Source organism: Somniosus microcephalus, chromosome 1 (genome assembly GCF_052327205.1).
Source record: "Somniosus microcephalus isolate GS21.2 chromosome 1, FLI_Smic_1.0, whole genome shotgun sequence".
NCBI classification, from domain to species: Eukaryota; Metazoa; Chordata; class Chondrichthyes; order Squaliformes; family Somniosidae; genus Somniosus; species Somniosus microcephalus.
Window position 1 is genome coordinate 423348290 of NC_140987.1, and position 19419 is coordinate 423367708.

The 19419-nt window shown below is 42.3% G+C and overlaps 1 protein-coding gene across 2 annotated transcripts in view; it reads left to right on the top strand.

Moving 5' to 3' along the window:
- Nucleotides 1-18857, top strand: part of LOC147125248 (copper-transporting ATPase 1-like) — a 100459-nt gene extending 81602 nt beyond the window's left edge. Inside the window, exons 17-24 of one of the 2 annotated variants that reach the window (XR_015079829.1) lie at nt 3344-3560; nt 4473-4619; nt 6175-6317; nt 6850-7053; nt 11845-11962; nt 13160-13262; nt 13630-16286; nt 18287-18857. Coding sequence is in view for 1 of the 2 variants with exons in the window: in XM_085999894.1 (XP_085856020.1) it covers nt 3344-3560; nt 4473-4619; nt 6175-6317; nt 6850-7053; nt 11845-11962; nt 13160-13262; nt 13630-13897 (1200 nt within the window). In the remaining variant the exon portion in view is untranslated. Of the gene's footprint in view, nt 1-3343; nt 3561-4472; nt 4620-6174; nt 6318-6849; nt 7054-11844; nt 11963-13159; nt 13263-13629 lie in introns of both variants that reach the window. The other variant, XM_085999894.1, reaches the window with a different exon arrangement.
- Nucleotides 18858-19419: the final 562 nt, after the last annotated feature.

Below are 19419 nucleotides of genomic sequence, written 5' to 3' on the forward strand. Positions count from 1 at the left end.
TGTGCTCCCAGTGCAAAAAAAGCCAATAGTAAGTAATGCATCTCCTTAGAAATGGTACTGATAAATTGCTGAAGCTTTACTGTTACAGTATGCCATCTCGGCCATTCAATGGATTACTGCTTGTAACACATACATCCTGTGTGTATTATATACAGGATGTTTGACTGAAGAGGTTACATTATGCAGCATAACACCACATTGTCATATTTAAGTATCAAGTGACTCTAGCACATAATGGCACTCTCTGCAGTGTGAACAGTTCTCTCACACCATGTTACCTTTTTGTGTAGGAGAGGGGGAGTTGTCAGCTGAACCCATGTCCGAACACTCCATGAGACGGCAGCTTGCGATTAATTGTCCCCTTTCATCTCTTGTGTAATTTTTGAAAAGGTTTTCTTGTAGGCAAGATGTCCAGCTGTTTGTGTCCTGAAAACAAATTGATGGCTCCCTTTGAATTAACTAAATGTTAGAGCTCCCTCTGGTGGCCTTTAAATATGAGTATCAGCAGACCCTCCCATGGGGTTGCTCACAAGAAGTTGCAGGATACATTGTTCTTTAACCACTTTACTGTATTCTTCTGCTACGGTGGAACTGTGTCTATTTAAGACCACACGGTCTAATTGCTGTAAAAAGATTCTGCAGGAGGTTACAGTCTCGATCCCCTTGGAAATAGCCTCAGGTGAATTATATATTTTTTCTGTCGATCGACAGCTGATTGTAAATCTCAGGTTTTTCTCCTCCAAAGCCCAAAAAATCAGCAGGACATAACTGTTATTCTGTCTTTTTCGTTAAGATTGCTTTGCCTCTTGGGTCTGCAATGTAACATGATCTCAATATTCTTATGTGGATAAATATTCTGATGTTTGAGAAATTTCATTCTCTTCCGCCTGCCCGCCGCCCGGCCCCCCTCCCCCTGCCAAATAGAGAGAATTTATACCAGAAATTGGAAACTTTTAATTTGACCCTCATTCTTTGTCTGGGAGCAGATTTCTCTTGCATCTTCCTTGCCAACTCCATGGGTTTTCCAAAGCCCAGTGCTCCTATTACAAGAGCTCCGCATGTGCCACAACTGTAAGAGTGATCCCTGGGATGAGAGGATTGTCCTATGACGAGAGATTGAGTAGATTGAGCCTCTCATCTTTCTCAACTCTCCAGGAGTTTAGAAGAATGAGAGGTGATCTCATTGAAACATGAGATTCTGAGGGGGATTGACCGGATCGATGCTGAGAGGTTGTTTCCCCTGGCTGGAGAGTCTCAAACTTGGGGGCATAGTCTCAGGATAAGGGATCGGCCATTTAAGACTAATGAGGAATTTCTTCACTCGGAGGGTTGTGAGTCTTTGGAATTTTCTGCCCCAAAGCGCTGTGGATGCTGAGTCATTGAGTATATTCAAGGATTCTAGGGAAGCGAGGGATATGGGAATCGGGTGGGAAATTGGAGTTGAGATCAAAGATCAGCCATGATATTGAATGGCGGAGCAGGCTCGAAGGGCCGTATGGCCTACTCCTGCTCCTATTTCTTATGTTCTTATATAGTGTTCTATAATTGCAGAAAAGAGTAACTGAAACCAATTGTGGAATATAGTTCGGGGGGTGGGGGGGAAAAAAGCAAAAAAATGTTCGCACCATTTCCCGCTTGAACGTCTTACACAACAGATGTGGTGCTTGAAAGTTTAACCCAGCAACTTTATCAGTGCCAGTGTGAGGATGTGGATTGTGATCATTGTAACAAGCATGAGAATGTGATTTTTTTTATTTGTTTATGGGATCTGGGCATCGCTGGCAAGGCCAGCATTTATTGCCGATCCCTAATTGCCCTCGAAAGTGGTGGTGAGCTGCCGCCTTGAACCGCTGCAGTCCGTGTGGTGAAGGTACTCCCACAGTGCTGTTAGGTAGGGAGTTTCAGGATTTTGACCCAGTGACGATGAAGGAACAGCGATATACTTCCAAGTCAGGATGGCGTGTGACTTGAAGGGGAACTTGGAGGTGGTGGTGGTGTTCCCATGCGCCTGCTGCCCTTGTCTTTCTAGGTGGTAGAGATCATGGGTTTGGGAGGTGCTGCCGAAGGAGCCTTGGCAAGTTGCTGCAGTGCATCTTGTAGATGGTACACACTGCAGCCACGGTACACCGGTGGTGGAAGGAGTGAATGTTTAAGGTGGTGGATGGGGTGCCAATCAAGTGGGCTGCTTTGTCTTGGATGGTGTCGAGCTTCTTGAGTGTTGTTGGAGCTGCACTCATCCAGGCAAGTGGAGAGTATTCCATTACACTCCTTACTTGTGCCTTGTAGATGGTGAAAAGACTTTGGGGAGTCAGGAGGTGAGCCACTCGCCCCAGAATACCCAGCCTCTGACCTGCTTTTGTTGCCACAGTATTTATGTGGCTGGTCCAGTTAAGTTTCTGGTCAATGGTGACCCCCAGGATGTTGATGGTGGGGGATTCGGCGATGGTAATGCTGTTGAATGTCATGGGGCAGTGGTTAGACTCTTGCTTGTTGGAGTTAGTCATTGCCTGGCACTTGTGTGGCATGAATGTTACCTGCCACTTATCAGCCCAAGCCTGAATGTTGTCCAGGTCTTGTTGCATGTGGGCATGGACTGCTGTATTATCTGAGGAGTTGCGAATGGCACTGAACACTGTGCAGTCATCAGCGAATATCCCCATTTCTGACCTTATGTTGGAGGGAAGGTAATTGATTAAGCAACTGAAGATGGTTGGGCCTCGGACACTGCCCTGAGGAACTCCTGCAGTGATGCCCTGGGGCTGTGATGATTCTAACTGTATAGAACGAGCACAGATATGAGAGCCCAGACTCTGACCAAACAGATAATTGCAGTTAACACAAAGATGCAGCCAGTTTGAAAAAACACTTTGACTGTATAATTGAAGGCAGCATGAGACTATGGCCACAGTGTAGCTTGGTGCTCCCTGCTATTTTGTGACACACTCAATTTTTCAGGACACAATTGGAAATATCAAAACTGTTATTTATTGGTGATGTGAATTACCAACAACACACTAAGGTGATGTTCTGTAAGTATACACAGCTATTGTTCAAATCCTGTACAGAACTGGTTCTGAAAGCAGCTGAGAGATTCAGGCGACCGACCATTGAAGGGTGTCATGGGCACCTGATCCAGTCACGTAAGCTTCTTTAATAGTTGTACACAGTGCAGCATTTGCCAAATCTTTGGACGGCTGATTGCCTGTCCTGTAGGTTTCTTCATGTTGCTTATGACCTACAGAAGGAAGAGAGGGAAATATAAAAAAAGGATAATGAAGAAGCAAACTGATGGGGACAGTTGCTCACCAAGTAAAACAAAGAAATCTTTTTTTCCCCAATTCAGGAACTAGGTTCAGATATGCTCGGCTCATGTTCAGATTTTCAAGCTGTTCCTGGCTGTGGTATCATGTGCAAAGTCTCCAACATTGAGTCACTACTAAACGGAAAGAATCTTGAGGTCGAGCAGAAGAATGCACGGAACATTGTGCTGATCCAGATCGATGAGAAAAGCTGTGGCGATGCCTCATTACACCCTTTAATCAAAGAGCCCCAGTCTGAAAGTAAGTGGCTTTTCCTGTCTGTTGTAGCGCAACAAAGCATGACACCACCAGTGTGGTGAGATGTAGACTTCTCCCTACCCCAAAGAGGTGACTTCCTGCTTACTTGTACATTATTCTGAGAAATGTCAAGCAGTTACCCTTCGAGAAAGACAGTAAATGGGGACTTGTGCTGCCCCTCGCATACCTGCTCACAGCTAGCTGGAAATAGCTTAAGTGAATGGCCTGAGAGTGGATGGCCATAGTTGGTTATAGAAACATAGAAGATAGGAGCAGGCGTAGGCCATTCGGCCCCTCGAGCCTGCTCTGCCATTTAATGAGATCATGGCTGATCATCCAAATTCAGTACTCTGTCCCTGCTTTCTCCCCATACCCCTTGATCCCTTTAGCCTTAAGAAATATATCCAACTCTTTCTTGAATATATTTAATGAATTGGCCTCAACGACCTTCTGTGGTAGAGAATTCCACCGGTTCACCACTCTCTGGGTGAAGAAACAAGATTGGAATTGTAGGTCTGGATTCAAAATGTTGATATTTTGTGGTGCATAATGTCATCTGAATCTCTTATTACATTAGTGCCTAGTCCTTGTGCTCTGATATTTGTTACTATTTACCTAGCTATAATGAACATGGCTTAATTTGTATCTCAAACATTGAGTTTCTCGATGTAGTGAGGATTATAATGTACTGAATGGGTTCCTGCCCTATTTCTGCTGTTCTTGTGTGGAAATTTTCCCAGTGTGTTTTGATCAGTTGCCTCGCTATTTCTTAAGTTTTCTGCTGGGATTCAATAATAGAAAACAGAACGCAATGAATCAAAACTTTCTGGAAAGACAGCGAGAATAAATTGATACTCAGTTCATTAAATTGATGTGCAAAAATACGAGTAGTGTTTCAATGTACTCTTGACACAGGTTCAGGGAAATCGCAGATCTTTTCGGTACTGATTGGAAATCGTGAATGGATGAAGAGGAATGGTCTACATGTCAGTAACGATGTGGACAGTTACATGACCGAACACGAAAGCCAGGGACACACAGCGATACTGGTCACTGTGGATGGTAAGAACATGAGATGATACAAAAATTGGCCGTGAGTTTGATGATGAAGACGACGACTGCAGGAAGATAGCAATGGACTAGTCAGGTGGGCAGAACAGTGGCAAATGGAATTCAATCTGGAGAAGTATGAGGTAATGCATTTGGGAAGGGCTAACAAGGCAAGGGAATACACTATAAATGGTAGGACACTGAGTAGTGCAGAAGATCAGAGCGACCTTGGAGTGCATGTCCATAGATCCCTGAAGGTAGCAGAACGGGTAGATAAGGTGTTTAAGAAGGGATACTTGCCTTTATTAGCCGAGGCATAGAATATAGGAGCAGGGCGGTTATGCTTGAACTGTATAGAACACTGGTTAGGCTGCAGCTAGAAATACTGCGTGCAGTTCTGGTCACCACATTACAGGAAGGATGTGATTGCACTAGAGAGGGTGCAGAGGAGATGATGGGCCTGATGGCCTCCTGCTATGCTGTAAATTTCTGATTCTATGAGCAGCTTCCCATTTCAGTCAGAAGTAGTCCACCTTGAGATGGGAACAGGAACATGCATGTGTGTGGAAATCCAGTGAGGAAAGGGTTGTGTTTGGCTGTGATACTCTAGGTGGTCAAATAGCATGCTGTCACCTTTTAGACTTGCACAGGAATAATCACATCTTGAGCAAGATGGTCGAGGTCTGCTGGTGCCTGTTGAACTATGCCCCCAGCAAGTCTTTGGAGTAAATTTTCAACTTGCTGCCCTGGCATTAAAGTGGCTTTGTGGATCAGCCGCTCATTTGAAATCGATGTAAATGCCAATCGAGTGGTTTCCATAATGGACGGCCGATCAGCAACGCCAGACGGGTACAATGAACTAAATCAGAAGTAAAGCACAATCACATTTATTATTTTAGCATCAAGCTTTAAAACTAAAACCAATTCTGTATCTCATCTCTTTCCTCTACCCCCCAAATAGTGTTTATTTGACTAAAACCAGAAAATGCTGGAGACACTCAGCGGGTCAGGCAGCATCTGTGAAGAGAGAAACAGAGTTAACGTTTCAGGTTGAAGACCTTTCATCAGAACTGGAAAAAAGCAGGAAATGGAACAGATTATAAAGCAAGTTTAGGGGCTGGGAAATGGGGGAGGGGATGAAAGTACAAAAGGAAAAGTCTGTGATAGGATGGAAGGCAGGAGAATTAGAGACCTTAAGAGATATTCAAGGCAAAAGGAGATGGTAATGGGACAGGTTAAGAAACAAAGGATGGCTCTAGATGAAGTGTAAATTGTGCTGGAAGAATGAAAGACAGCTGCCATGTGGGGGAGAAGAAAAAAAGTACACTTTGTGCCTTTTGTTTGCTTTAAAATCTGTTCCATTTCCTGCTTTTTTTCCAGTTCTGACGAAAGGTCATCGACCTGAAACGTTAACTCTTTTTCTCTCTCTCCACAGATGCTGCCCTGGCCTGCTGAGTATCTCCAGCATTTTCTGCTTTTATTTCAGATTTCCAGCATCTGCAGTATTTTCTTGTTGTATTAGTGTTTATTTGACTCTTCTGTTTGCTTTATTTTAAAAAAAAAATAGGGGTACTGTGTGGAATGATAGCAATTGCAGATACTGTGAAGCCAGAAGCAGATTTGGCTGTCTACACACTGAACAGTATGGGGCTGGAAGTGGTTCTTATGACCGGAGACAATAGTAAAACAGCCAGGGCCATTGCTGCTCAGGTGAGTTGAAGTCAGATTTGCTGATTTTTTTTTTTTTAATTTGTACTTTTTTTCCTCCAGTGATGCTGATCAGTGTCAATAGCCCTTTAGTACCTAGCCCAAGTGACCATTCAAGTGTGAGCTTTGAGAATGGACATGAGCAGGCTAATCAACCATGGGAGCATCGTTGACTAGCCCAATCCTGTCCTCATCTGGCACAAATTAACAATCGCAAAAGCTGTGGGCTAATGTCTGGCTTCTATTTGCCACATCTGATAGCTACACAATCGAGATCAACTGCTCAGCCAGTTTTTGCTTAGGAAATCTAGTCATGGCCCAAGGGAAGGGAATTCAATGGATAAGTCATCTTCAGGCGTCTTCCCTCTTCAAGCAACTGGTTATTGAGTGTCATTGGCAAAGATGTTTGGGATGGAAGGAGATTACCAGGAGTGGAGAAAATAACTACAATATTGTGAGTGGGATGGGGTGTTGTATTTTGTGGCTTGTGTGAAAGATGATTATCATAACTTTGATTTATTGCCTTTATTGTCAGGTTGGCATCACCAAGGTGTTTGCTGAAGTCCTTCCCTCACACAAAGTAGCAAAAGTGACACAGCTGCAGAAGGAAGGGAATATTGTGGCAATGGTGGGTGATGGTGTGAATGATTCGCCGGCACTGGCAATGGCTGATGTTGGAATTGCCATTGGTACAGGCACGGATGTAGCCATTGAAGCAGCGGATGTTGTTTTGATTCGGGTGAGTAAGAGTGAGCAGCTCAATAAACGTTTGGTTCTCTTGGCTTTCTTCATCTGAACACTGATTTCCTTGCGATTGTTTTACCTATTTTGGAGTTCAGGTGACTATTTATGCTGTGACTGTGATTTCATCTGAACTGTTCACTTCTAACTGTTAATCACAGTTGATTGCTGATCAGTTGATACGTTAGCAGCAATTGCACAGCAACTGGTAGTCCTTCAGATTGATGTTCATGCATTTGAACTATATGCAGTGCACTGGCTGAGTTGACGCCTGTTAGCGATGGGAAGAAAAACCTGTCTCCTCATTTCACTGTTGAGGTGACTGTGTTTTAAACTGACTGAGCTTTGCTTCCATGGAGCAGTGCTGGACAGAAGCCCCACATTTCCCAAAGGGAAATCGGAGTTGGTCATTCTGGGCAAAGCCAATTTCAGAGTAGCATAGGAAATGCCTGAGAGCAGACTGGTGTTGGATGGTGCTGGGAGACCGGAGAAAGAGAGAGAATGAAAAATGCCTTCCCTCGGTTACATACATTGAGTCATGCATACTGTATACCATGAATGCAATATATGCATATTCCAGCTGAACTACTGAAGTAAAAAATAGTGTTACCAGCAACAACTGGGCATTCTAAGGAAGCTTGGGAGCAGGCAGGTTACATTCCTCTCTACATTACAGGAATGCAAGATTTGTCTTTTATTTATCCCTGCTTTCTTCGGCTTTGCTCTCTGGCTACCTCAAAACCCATGCTGTACGAATAGTGGCCCAGAAATTCGGGTCGGGGACTTCCCGCGGGTGTAAGCCCCCGACCTGCACTTACCTTGCGCGCCAGCCGTTGAGCTGTGGGCCCCCGTGGAATTGCAATCCTGGGCCTGCACCAACTGCCGGCGCGCAGTGCTTGCGTATCCCAGGGGCGCAGTTAATTCGATGCGTCCCCGGGATCACGTGGGCCATGGGGAGCCAATCGGAGCAGGGAAATGCCCATTCATAAGTTTGACAGGAAGAGCTGTCAAAACTTAGAAATACTACGGGCCCCAAAACATCACTAAATCTTCAAATAAATTGGAAAAAAAAAAATCACATTTTAAATAAACAATAAATTACATGAAATAACTATTTTAAACAATAATTTAAATTTTTGAAAAAAGTAATTTTATTTTCTAACGGGGCTAAAAATAAACATACCTTTCTTTAAAGTATTTAAAAATAATAAACCTGTGGAAAAAATGTTTTAATTTTAATTAATTCACCACTTGTAAAAAGCAGGCCTTACGCCTGCTTTTTAAATGTGTAACTTCTGGAGACTCCCCCCGCCCCCCCCCCCCCCCCGGGAAAACCTGTTTTAAAAAAAACGTAAGTTCAATGTGCATGCGCAGCCTCTCCTGCGCACGCGTTCGAACTCTGAACCCCTTCTTTCAGGGGAACTGAAGTGGCGGTTTCCCGTGCATGCAGAAAACCGGCACTTCCATTGGGCCTAGGGGTGAGTACCCCGTGCGTACTCACCCGTGGAGACCCGAAGTTCTGGGCCATTGAGTATTTGCAGTGCTGCAGGACCTATGGCATCTGGTGGGATGGCAAGGAAGTGGCCTTGAATGAATTGTGTGATTAACAGCAAGAGACGAATTGGGGGAGTTGACTGAAGGCATGGTTGAAAAGATAGGTTTTGAGCAAGTATTTGATGATGGGAAGAGAGGTAGCAACGTGGATTGGTTTAAGAAGACATTTCCAGAGTGTACGACCAAGATAGCTGAAGGTTCTGCCACTGAAGGTGGAGCGAATGGGGGATGGGGGTCGAGATAGAAAGGCAGACAATGTTTTAAAGAATGAAGGGCCTGCACTAATGCAGGATGCAGATATAAGGTTGAGCAAGACCACAGAGGGATTTGTAAATAATGATGAGGATTTTTGAATTTGTTACATTAAGGAGCATTGAGCTAATGAAGATTGGTAAGTGCAGGAGTGATAGAGTGGAACGGGGAATTACAGACCGGTAAGCCTGACATCGGTAGTGGGGAAAATGCTAGAGTCCATTATAAAAGATGTAATAGCAGAGCACTTGGAAAACAGTGACAGGATCGGACAAAGTCAACATGGATTTACAAAAGGTAAATTGTGCTTGACTAATCTACTGGAATTTTTTGAGGATGTAACTAGTAAAATAGATGAGGGAGAACCAGTGGATGTGGTGTATTTGGACTTTCAGAAGGCTTTCAATAAGGTCCCACATAAGAGATTAGCATGTAAAGTTAAGGCACATGGGATTGGGGGCAAGGTATTGACTTGGATAGAGAACTGGTTGGCAGGCAGTGACTAGTGGGGTACCGCAGGGATCGGTCCTTGGACCCCAGCTATTCACAATATATATTAATGATCTAGACAAGGGAACTAGATGTAATATCTCCAAATTTGCAGACGACACAAAGCTGGGTGGGCGTGTGTGCTGTGAGGAGGATGCCGAGAAACTGCAGGATGATTTGGACAGGTTGGGTGATTGGGCAGAAGCATGGTAGATGCAATATAACGTGGATAAATGTGAGGTTATCCACTTTGGTGTCAAAAACAGGAAGGCAGATTATTATCTGAATGGCAATAGAGTGGGAGAAGGGGAAGTGCAACGAGACCTGGGTGTCCTTGTGCACCAGTCGCTGAAGGTAAGCATGCAGGTGCAGCAGGCGGTTAAGAAGGCAAATGGTATGTTGGCCTTCATAGCGAGAGGGTTTGAGTACAGGAACAAGGATGTCTTGCTGCAGTTAAACAGGGCCTTCGTGAGACCACATCTTGAGTATTGTGTGCAGTTTTGGTTGCCTTATCTGAGGAAGGATATTCTTGCCATGGAAGGAGTTCAGCGAAGATTCACCAGGCTGATACCTGGGATGGCAGGAATGACGTATGAGGAGAGATTGGGTCGATTGGGCTTGTACTCGCTGGAGTTTAGAAGAATGAGAGGGGATCTCATTGAAACTTATAAAATTCTGGCAGGACTGGACAGACTAGATGCAGGGAGGATGTTCCCGATGGTCGGGGAATCCAGAACCAGGGGTCACAGTCTAAGGATAAGGGGTAGGCCTTTTAGGACAGAAATGAGGAGGAATTTCTTCACCCAGAGAGTGGTGAACCTGTGGAATTCTCTACCACAGAAGGCAGTAGAGGCCAATTCATTAAATATATTCAAGAAGGAGTTGGATATATTTCTTAAGGCTAAAGGGATCAAGGGGTATGGGGAGAAAGCAGGGACCGGGTACTGAACTTGGATGATTAGCCATAATCGCATTGAATGGCGGAGCAGGCTAGAGGGGCCGAATGGCCTACTCCTGCTCCTATCTCCTATGTTTCTATGAACTTGGTGAGGGAGAAGGAATTGGAGTTTATGTAGGGCTGAGCATGGGAGGCCAGTGAGTGCATTAGACAAGGCAAGCTTGGATGTGACAGGTAGTCGGCAGCGATGGAGGTGAGTGTTGATGCAGAGATGATATTAGCCAAAGTGGGTGGAATAAGGAGGACAAGTTGAAGAAGCAAAAGAAAAAATGACGGAAGGAAAATGCTGTGTTGAGGGAATTAAAAACTAATTTTTAAGAGTGGGAGAAGCTGTTGGTAAATCAGTTTGCCTGATAGACTTGTATTCTTAAAAAGGCTTTTTTCCCTTGCAGAGAATATTTATGGGCTGGGCACTGGTCGTTTGGTACAAGTAACAGATCTGTATGCATTTGCACTTTTCTAGAGAGTAACATCATAAGTATGAAATTAAAACCGAAAATGCTGGAAAGAGTCAGCAGGTCAGGCAGCATCTCCTAGAATGACACAGCACAGAAGGAGGATATTCGGCCCATCATGTCCGTGCCTGCTCTTTGGTAGAGCGGGCCAATTAATCCCACTTCCCTTCTCTTTCCCCAGAGCCCTATAAATGTTTTCCTTTCAAGGTTTTTATCCAATTCCCTTTTGAATGTTAATATTGAATCTGCTTCCACCACCTGTTCAGGCAGTGCATTCCAGATCACAACAATTCACAACATCTGTGGAGAGAGAAACCGAGTTAAGTTTTCAGGTTGACGATCTTTCATCAGAACTGCCTTCATTATAACTTCCATCATAAGTATGAAATTGTAGTATTGTGTGATAGAGTAGCCTGAGTTCAGGGCACGGTAATGTTGTGGTTATGTTATTGGACTAGTGATCCAGAGGCCGTGAGTTCAAATCCCACCGTGGCAGTTTACGAATTTGAATTCACTTTTAATAAAAAACCTGGAAATTATATTTTTTTTTAAAAAGCTGGGATCAGTAGAAGTGACTATGAACCTGTTGGATTGTTGTTAAAAACCCAACTGACTGACGAATGTCCTTTTTAGGAAAGGAAACCTGTCGTCTTTACCTAGTCTGGCCTATATGTGACTCCAGTCTGACACCAGTGTCATTGACTCTTAACTGCCCTCAGAAAAGTGGCCTAGCAGGACCGTTGCTTCAAACCACTACAGAAGGCCCACCACCACCTTGGGGAAATTAGGGATGGGCAATAACAGATGGGCCTTGCTGGCGACACTCGCGTCCCAAGAATAAACGTTAAAAATGAAATTAAGATAACCTCAGCACTCCTCCTCCTGTACAGTTATGCGTGTCTTGGTTGAGAACAGGATTGGGCTTGGCTGTGATTTCCCCCACTGATTAATAGCCTGCTAATACTTGATGTCGTGGCACACACATGAAGAACTGGCACTAAAACAACACTGTGGATCCAAGCAGTAACATGAGGCTGAAACACACTCATACTATCTTTCTTTACTCTTCTCTGCTCCACAGAATAATCTCCTTGACGTCGTCGCAAGTATTCATTTGTCCAAAAAGACCGTTCGGCGAATTCGGATAAATTTTGTGTTTGCTTTAATTTATAATATTGTTGGGATTCCCATAGCTGCTGGTAAGTGTGAGCTGTTTTGTGTGTATACAAAATAAAAACAGGTGGAATTTACAATAAGATGCCCCATTTTAAGCCTTTTATGTCTGAGAAGTGGAGGATATGCAATGGTTAAGTTCTTTCAATACAAACTTTATCCCAAGAGTGAATGGGGGCTTAATAACTCCCTGGTTGCAGTGAGATCATTCTGTATGTAATGCTTTATCTTATTTGTACCAAAATCCTGCTGTGACGGCATGACTAAAAGTGTTTTTTCAGGCTTGCTTCCTCTATCGTATATCAATTATTCCTCATAACTATTCCCTCTGACACTGATGATTAATGCACTGACTCTAGCACCTGGTTTGCACCCCTTGTGTCGCAGCAACTAGATCTGTACCCAAGCTTCAGCCTGATCAGGGCACCCTACAGCTTCAACATAGCTTCTGGCTATTTAAACTCGTGATTTAGCAATATAATCTAGCATCCGATTCGTTCTGTTTATTGCTGCCTCTCACTGTTTAGACCTGGTGAATTACAAGTCAACTAACATCACTGTCTCAATACCTTCTTTGGCAAGCGCTATCTGACCATGGTGTACATATGCCTACTATTCTTTCTTCTGATTTGTATTACCTTGAATTCTTCTGTATTAAACTTTTTTTTAAATCACTGATTAGTCTAGGTGCAACCCCTGTCGAATTCTCTTTTGTAAGTTATTGGCTGCCCTGTGTCCAAAGTTATATCTTCTGCCGCCCGCGTCCCCCCCCACCCCCACCTCAGTTTCATGTCAATTTAACACCATTGGGTCGATTTAACTATTAAAAGCCACTTGAATCTCACCATTTAAAACCCTGAATGAAACCGTTGCATTCCGTAATCACTTCTGGGAATCTGTTACTTTTAGTGTTCACTTTTCCCATATTCGTTCCTCGTGGATCGCAAGTTTTAAGCTGGCCACCACCAAATGTGGATGGTTTTTTTCTACTCCTTGTGAGGATATGCTTAACCTAACCAGTACTTCCCAATGCATTTAAAATCAGGAAATTAGCCCCAGTATTCCAGCATATGATACACTACACAAGCCACTAATTTTGAATGATTGATTCATTTGTATGGAAAGACATCAACTTTAAATGATGAGTAATGTATTTTTGGACAAGTATGAAGATAATTGAATTCTGCCCCTTTCTCTGACAGACTACATTATTTGCTTTTCAGGGGTCTTCCTACCAGTGGGACTGATATTACAACCGTGGATGGGGTCTGCTGCAATGGCAGCATCATCTGTTTCTGTGGTGCTTTCTTCTCTATTATTAAAGCTGTAAGTATTTGTTTCTTGAATCTAGTATTACTGTATTATAGTGGGTGATTGGCCTGAGGGCTGCCGACTTAGGGAGGGGGCAAAAATGAACCAGGGATTGCACTCCAGTAATTCCTAATGGAAAGTGGGTAGGTGTCAGGTATAGGCAGCATCAGGGTCCCACATGAAGAATGGTAACTTGGATGGTGGCCAGTAGGACTCAAAGGGCCTACTTGGGGCAGAACTGCCGAAGAAATGTTGATGCATTTTGTAATTGCATTTTGTTTTTTAAATTTCATTGACCTCTTTTTCCTTGTACCGATTAACTTGTTTTTGTGAGACACTTTTTTTATAGCAATATAATGTCTTTTTCTTTTTTTTTCCCCAGTTACAAGAAACCCAATCCTGCCAAGTTAGAAACCAGAGCTCGGAGTCACATGAAGCAGAGGTCTCTGTCCGAGATCAGCGTGCACATTGGTATGGGCGAGGCTAGGCGGGAGTCGCCGAAGCTAAGCCTACTGGACCGAATAGTATACTACAGCCGAGCCTCCATTAACTCTCTCAGGTCAGAAAGGCGATCCATGACCAACATCCCACTGCACGATCCAGACAAACACAATCTCCTTTTGGGGAGAGATGAGGATGATGCAGTTTGAGCAAAGCCCCAGCTGTACGCAGGACCTGTCTTCTCGGCCTCTACATCTAACACCCAGGATCTCTCATATAGGACTCTCATGGATGAGTTGGAGGATGGGGCAGATCTGTGCTTTACTATGAGCTAGTATACTTGATACACTAGTGTATAATTGTAATTTATCTTTTTTAAGCTTTAGTTTTTAATCTTTTCTGCTTTCCAGGCTCCTGGCAGTCTCTTCCCCCTGCACCCAGGAGGGAAAACCTGCTGTGAATAAGTCTCCTGATTTTTATCGACCATGTATTATGAACCCCTATCCTCCATGATCAGCCAGCAGGAATTGTGATGGACATACTGGATGTCCGCTTTTTCTGCATTCACACACAACTCTATCTCGAAGCCCATCTGGGAAGCTTTTAACTTGCCCTGCTGAGGGCAGGAGGTTTGAGTGACTGAACTGAATTCCCAACCTCCTCAGTTGTGTGAAGCACGTTTAGCCACTTTAGTGATTTGAAATGGTGCCTATGGTACCCTTTCTTATCCAGTAAGGACCAAATCTATCCTTTGAGCTGGTTACTGACTATTCCAAATTTCCATGTCCTTACATTAGCTTTTAATAATGAATAAAAAATATATAATATGTAGGACAAGCCAAAGTGACCTCAGAAATCCCAGATTCTGTACTAATGCCTGAATCTGATAAACGGGTATGTGATATAATTAAACCAACGTAGCAGACATACTACGTGATGGAGATGCTATTCAACAAATGCTTAGCAATGAGTTCCGTTCATTCTGGCAAGTTCGTACTCTTGCTGTGATCATAAACGACACCTTAATATTAAGGTTCCAGGTTGAAGAAGATTAAAAATGCTGGATCCATTTTCCAAATTGATATGCAAAAGAAGCTTTACTCAGCAATTTTAAAAATGCTGGTTTGCATTTTTCATTGCATGTTATTTGGGGCTGAGTAGAGGCCTATCAGTTGTATTTAAATGAACACAATACAATTGGTACGAAACACAGCATCTGATCTCTTGCAGTACTGTCCCTCTGTCTCCCCTTTTTTTAAACTTACTTATTGATGTCTGGAATTGTCTTTTGTTTCTAACTGAGGAACCAGCCCAGCTTGTGTTGGCTGGATTCTGAGAGAGTTAATTCTGCGATTGTTTTCCTCCGTTGCTTTTAATGGAAACCGCATTAGCTGCTCTTCCCCTCCCTATTTTGACAACAGAGTAGAAATGACAGCTTAATCCTAGAGGAAAATCCAAAGTTTGGAAAGGGTACTTGTCACTGAGGGAGATGGTTTATTTTTTTACTTTCAATAAATTTTGTACACGCTTAGTGCTGCGATTATATCGTGGAATACAGGAACAGTGTTGAAGTGTCTGCTGTATCACAATGAAGTACTTTAGCTCTCTAGTTTTGCAGAAAAATGAAAAACTTTTTTCTTCCCAAGGGAATGAACTATTCAGCTAATCAGTAAGTCTGCAATGTTAAAAAATCTTGTAATTTTATATGTGTATATATTATATATATATGTGTAATATATATCTTAAATGCTATTGTGAAATGAATGTCTCCCTGCTCAAAAATCCAGTCACTCCAATTTTGATATATAAAGTGATGTCATTGATAATGGGACTTATAGAAAATTACAGTTAAATCTATGACTTTTATGCCAGCTAGATCGTACCATCACATGGTACCTTTCATCCACTGGTGCCTTGGTCTCGATCTTGGGTTTGCAGGTCTTCATCCAGTGCGAAGATGCAACCTGCACACTAGATTCTATGACTGGTTATTATTAATATTTCAGCTGTTTCCCCTTGGCTAGTACATGGTGTTACCTGGTGATCTGTATTGTCATAGTGTGAATGCCAGGGGTTAGTTACAAACATTAACATATCTATTTTTTTTGTTTTCTCAATCCATTCAGTTCATGCACTCCTAAGATGTGCAATTGCTTTGACTTTGAGACTTGTTCATTGGTTTTCTTTGACTGCATCAAGTGTATTGTTCTGTCATCCACACTTTGTTCTCCCTATTACAAACACTGATCTTTGGTCATTCATCCACCTATCCATCCATTCAAGTCATGCTGTTCAAGCAGTCTTAAATTATCCAATCATTGTGAAGAGTAAACAGATTTGTTTTTCTTTCCAGTATTTCCCTCCTTTTCTAAAGGTGCTGACTATTGGGTTACAGAACTGGCAGCTCTTTGGTACCTCACCCATGTCCTCATTCCTAAGATGAGAGTCGAACCAGTGCGTGCTGGGGACCATAGCAGCTGAGTCCAGTCCTGTCATGATTTAACAGCTACATACACATTTTGCAGCAAGTACCATTGGATAATAATCAGGGGCAACAATCATGATTGGCTTTCTGACTTTCTCCCCCACCCAAGCCAGGTATGCTTCGGCCATTTCTACACCACTCTAAATAACATCACATAATCCATCACAGACCAGGATTGAATCTCGGATCTACCTGATCTCTCTAACACACTGGATAGCGCATTTATCCACTGAGTCAATAGTGCAGAAAAGTTGATACTTGGCTGCGATTTAATGCAAGAGTTTGAACGTCAGCAAAAGCTGTGTATTACTGCCCCAAACTTGCTGCCAGATATTTGGTATTTTTTGTAGTATATAACTTATGAAAAGACAATGATTTTGTCTTTTTAAAACCTTAATATGGCGACAGTGTGACAGATGATAGTTCTATAGAAGTAGATGCTAAATGGCAACTTATAACTGGTACTATGGCAACAACAGTTAATTATTTTTCTAATAAAATGCAGAAAAATATATATATACAATATATTTAAACTCAAATTTATTTATAATGTTACAAATCAGTTCTAGTCATTTAAAATGTGTGCAGTACATTTGAGATTATAGGCGCAATGTTAATTACATTTTCTGCAGCCAATGTGGTTTCTGCATTTAAAATGGTGATTGATGCTTTGCTTGAAGAATTTCCTCTGACTTTGGGGGACCCACTTTATGTTGTTCATCCTCTCAATTCATAATGGGGAAATAATTGGTTAAGAGGGAGAGATTCAGAAAATACAAATGTAAATCTCCTGCAAATAAACAAGTTAAAATCTCTTTAGAATACAATGGCAAATTAAACTAATAGTTTTATATTGAAATCTGCCTTTTATTCTAACTGTGATATGTTACGGAAATTTAAGTTAGAAAATTGCAAAAGAAAAAAAAAAGGTATTGTTGGCATGATCAAGACCTCCTTTCCTGATGATGCCTCATTAGGAGATGGCTTGGCCAAAATTAGAGGGCTTTTATTGCTATATAAGTTTCTGTTTTAATGCAGGAATCATCAATGATATATCCAAGATTGCGATGCAGAAGATAATGTTCTGTTGAGGAGCTGCTGTACTTACTGATCCTGTCCTACAATTGGACTCTTATCAAGGTTCAGATATCTATTTGCTTTTGTCTTTTTAAGCAACTGAAGCTGAAACATTGGCTTGGTTTTCTGTTCCCTCATTTGAACTTATGGGGATCTCCCATCAGTATATAAATGTATCAATGGCTGCTTTATAAAATGATTATGCCTGCTTCTGTTAGAATATAACATGCTGCAGAGGGCTTCACCTCCAATCTGCTCTCGTCCATGATAAAATTTATCTTTTTATTTTAGTGGGAAAATACTTTACAGCTACAGCACATTTTACTTTGGTGCTAAAACCTCCAATCTGCTGCACTTTGTCTCCCTGGTCCCTGTTACAATCGAAGAACAGATGAGGAAGGCCATTTTGCCAAACTTGGCTCACCCCATCTAGGAAAAACTACAGTCCCTTAGCACAGCATCTAACTGTCTCAACTCCAGGAATTTTGTTTCCTGTATTTGACTTGGAAAACCCTTCCATGTGCTCATCATTTTGAATGAAGAAGCAGTTCCTGAATTTGATTCTAAATCTGCCTTTCCCTAATTTGAATCTATGCCCCTTTCTCCTGCTTTTAAGATGTACCTCAATGTAGTGCTCTCCTGGGCTTCACTTCCATGCCATTTATTGACTCATTCCTCTGCAGCATCACCTCTCAGTTGCCCCCTTTCAAGACTACAGAGAGCAGTTCCCTCTAAAATAGTACTTGTGTATATATTGACACAAAGGGAATCTTTAAGTTGCTTACTTGCAGGAGCAAAATGCTGAGCTGATGGACTGCCCCTTGGACAGGTTCCGAACTGATGATTTTTATAACTTGACACTTTATATAGTTTTTCATTAAGGTTCAAAGCACTAAAAACCCATCACACTCCTCACCAAGTTTTAGGGTGAAGTTTGCACAAATGTGAATGTATAAGGACAGGACTGATTCCAAATAAAAAAAAATTTTCCTAACTTACAAATGTTTTTTTTGTTTAATTTGTTCTGTTGTCACAGATGCGATGCAAACTGCCCCAAATGCACTCCCACTGATCTATGTGAAGGTTGCAGCACGTTAAACCGAGATGGGAACGAATAAACAAAAATGAATCATTCGAACATGGGTTGTCCTGTTCCTGAGCAGGACAGGTCCATTACTTCAAATGTAAAGTTCTCATGGTCCTAAATTGAGTTTTAAAAACATCCAATTACTGTGCAATCCCATGAATATTATTACTGTTGAGCATATTGATGTACTTAAATAATAGTGTCTGTGGGGGGGAAGAAAAGATGTGCCTTGAATGTAAGGTACATTGAGTGTTTTTTAAATAGACTTAACAGAAGTACTTCAAAAAAGAATGTTTTTTCTTGACTGATCTGATTGTACCATTACCACCCCTGCCATTTTGGAATCTGAACTCCAAGCAGCTAGACTATTCCATCATGAATTTGTATAGCATTGTAGAAAATGTGTGTGTTTTAATAAAGTTACTGAAAGAATTGGATCGTGTTGCCCATAAATGTGGTGGGTCAGCATTTCTACAATTCATACAATTAATTAAAAAAAAAAAAAAAGCCTTGTGCTGCCTTTGAGACCTACAGCGTTTGTTGATTATGTTTCACTTTCGAGTAAACTGAGCAGATGTTCTAAGAACATAAGAAATAGGAGTAGGCCAATCGGCCCCTCGAGCCTGCTCTGCCATTCAATAAGATCATGGCTGATCTGATCCTAACCGCCAATCCACTATCACAGAACCATCTCCTGAATCTAACAGAATTAGACACACGAAATAGGAGCAGGATCAGGCTACACGGCCCCTGGGCCCGCTCCGCTACCCACGGGCATGACCGATCCGAACCTAGACTCATGTCCAAATTCCTGCCCGCTCCCCATAACCCTTAATTCCCTTTACTTCTAGGAAACTGTCTATTTCTGTTTTAAATTTATGTAATGATGTAGCTTCTACAGCTTTTTGGGGCAGCATATTCCATGGACCTACCACCCGCTGAGTGAAATAGTTCCTCCTCATCTCAGTTTTGAAAGAGCAGCCCCTTATTCTAAGACTATGCCCCCTAGTTCTAGTTTCACCCATCATCGAGAACATCCTCACTGCATCCACCCGATCAAGCCCCTTCACAATCTTATGTTT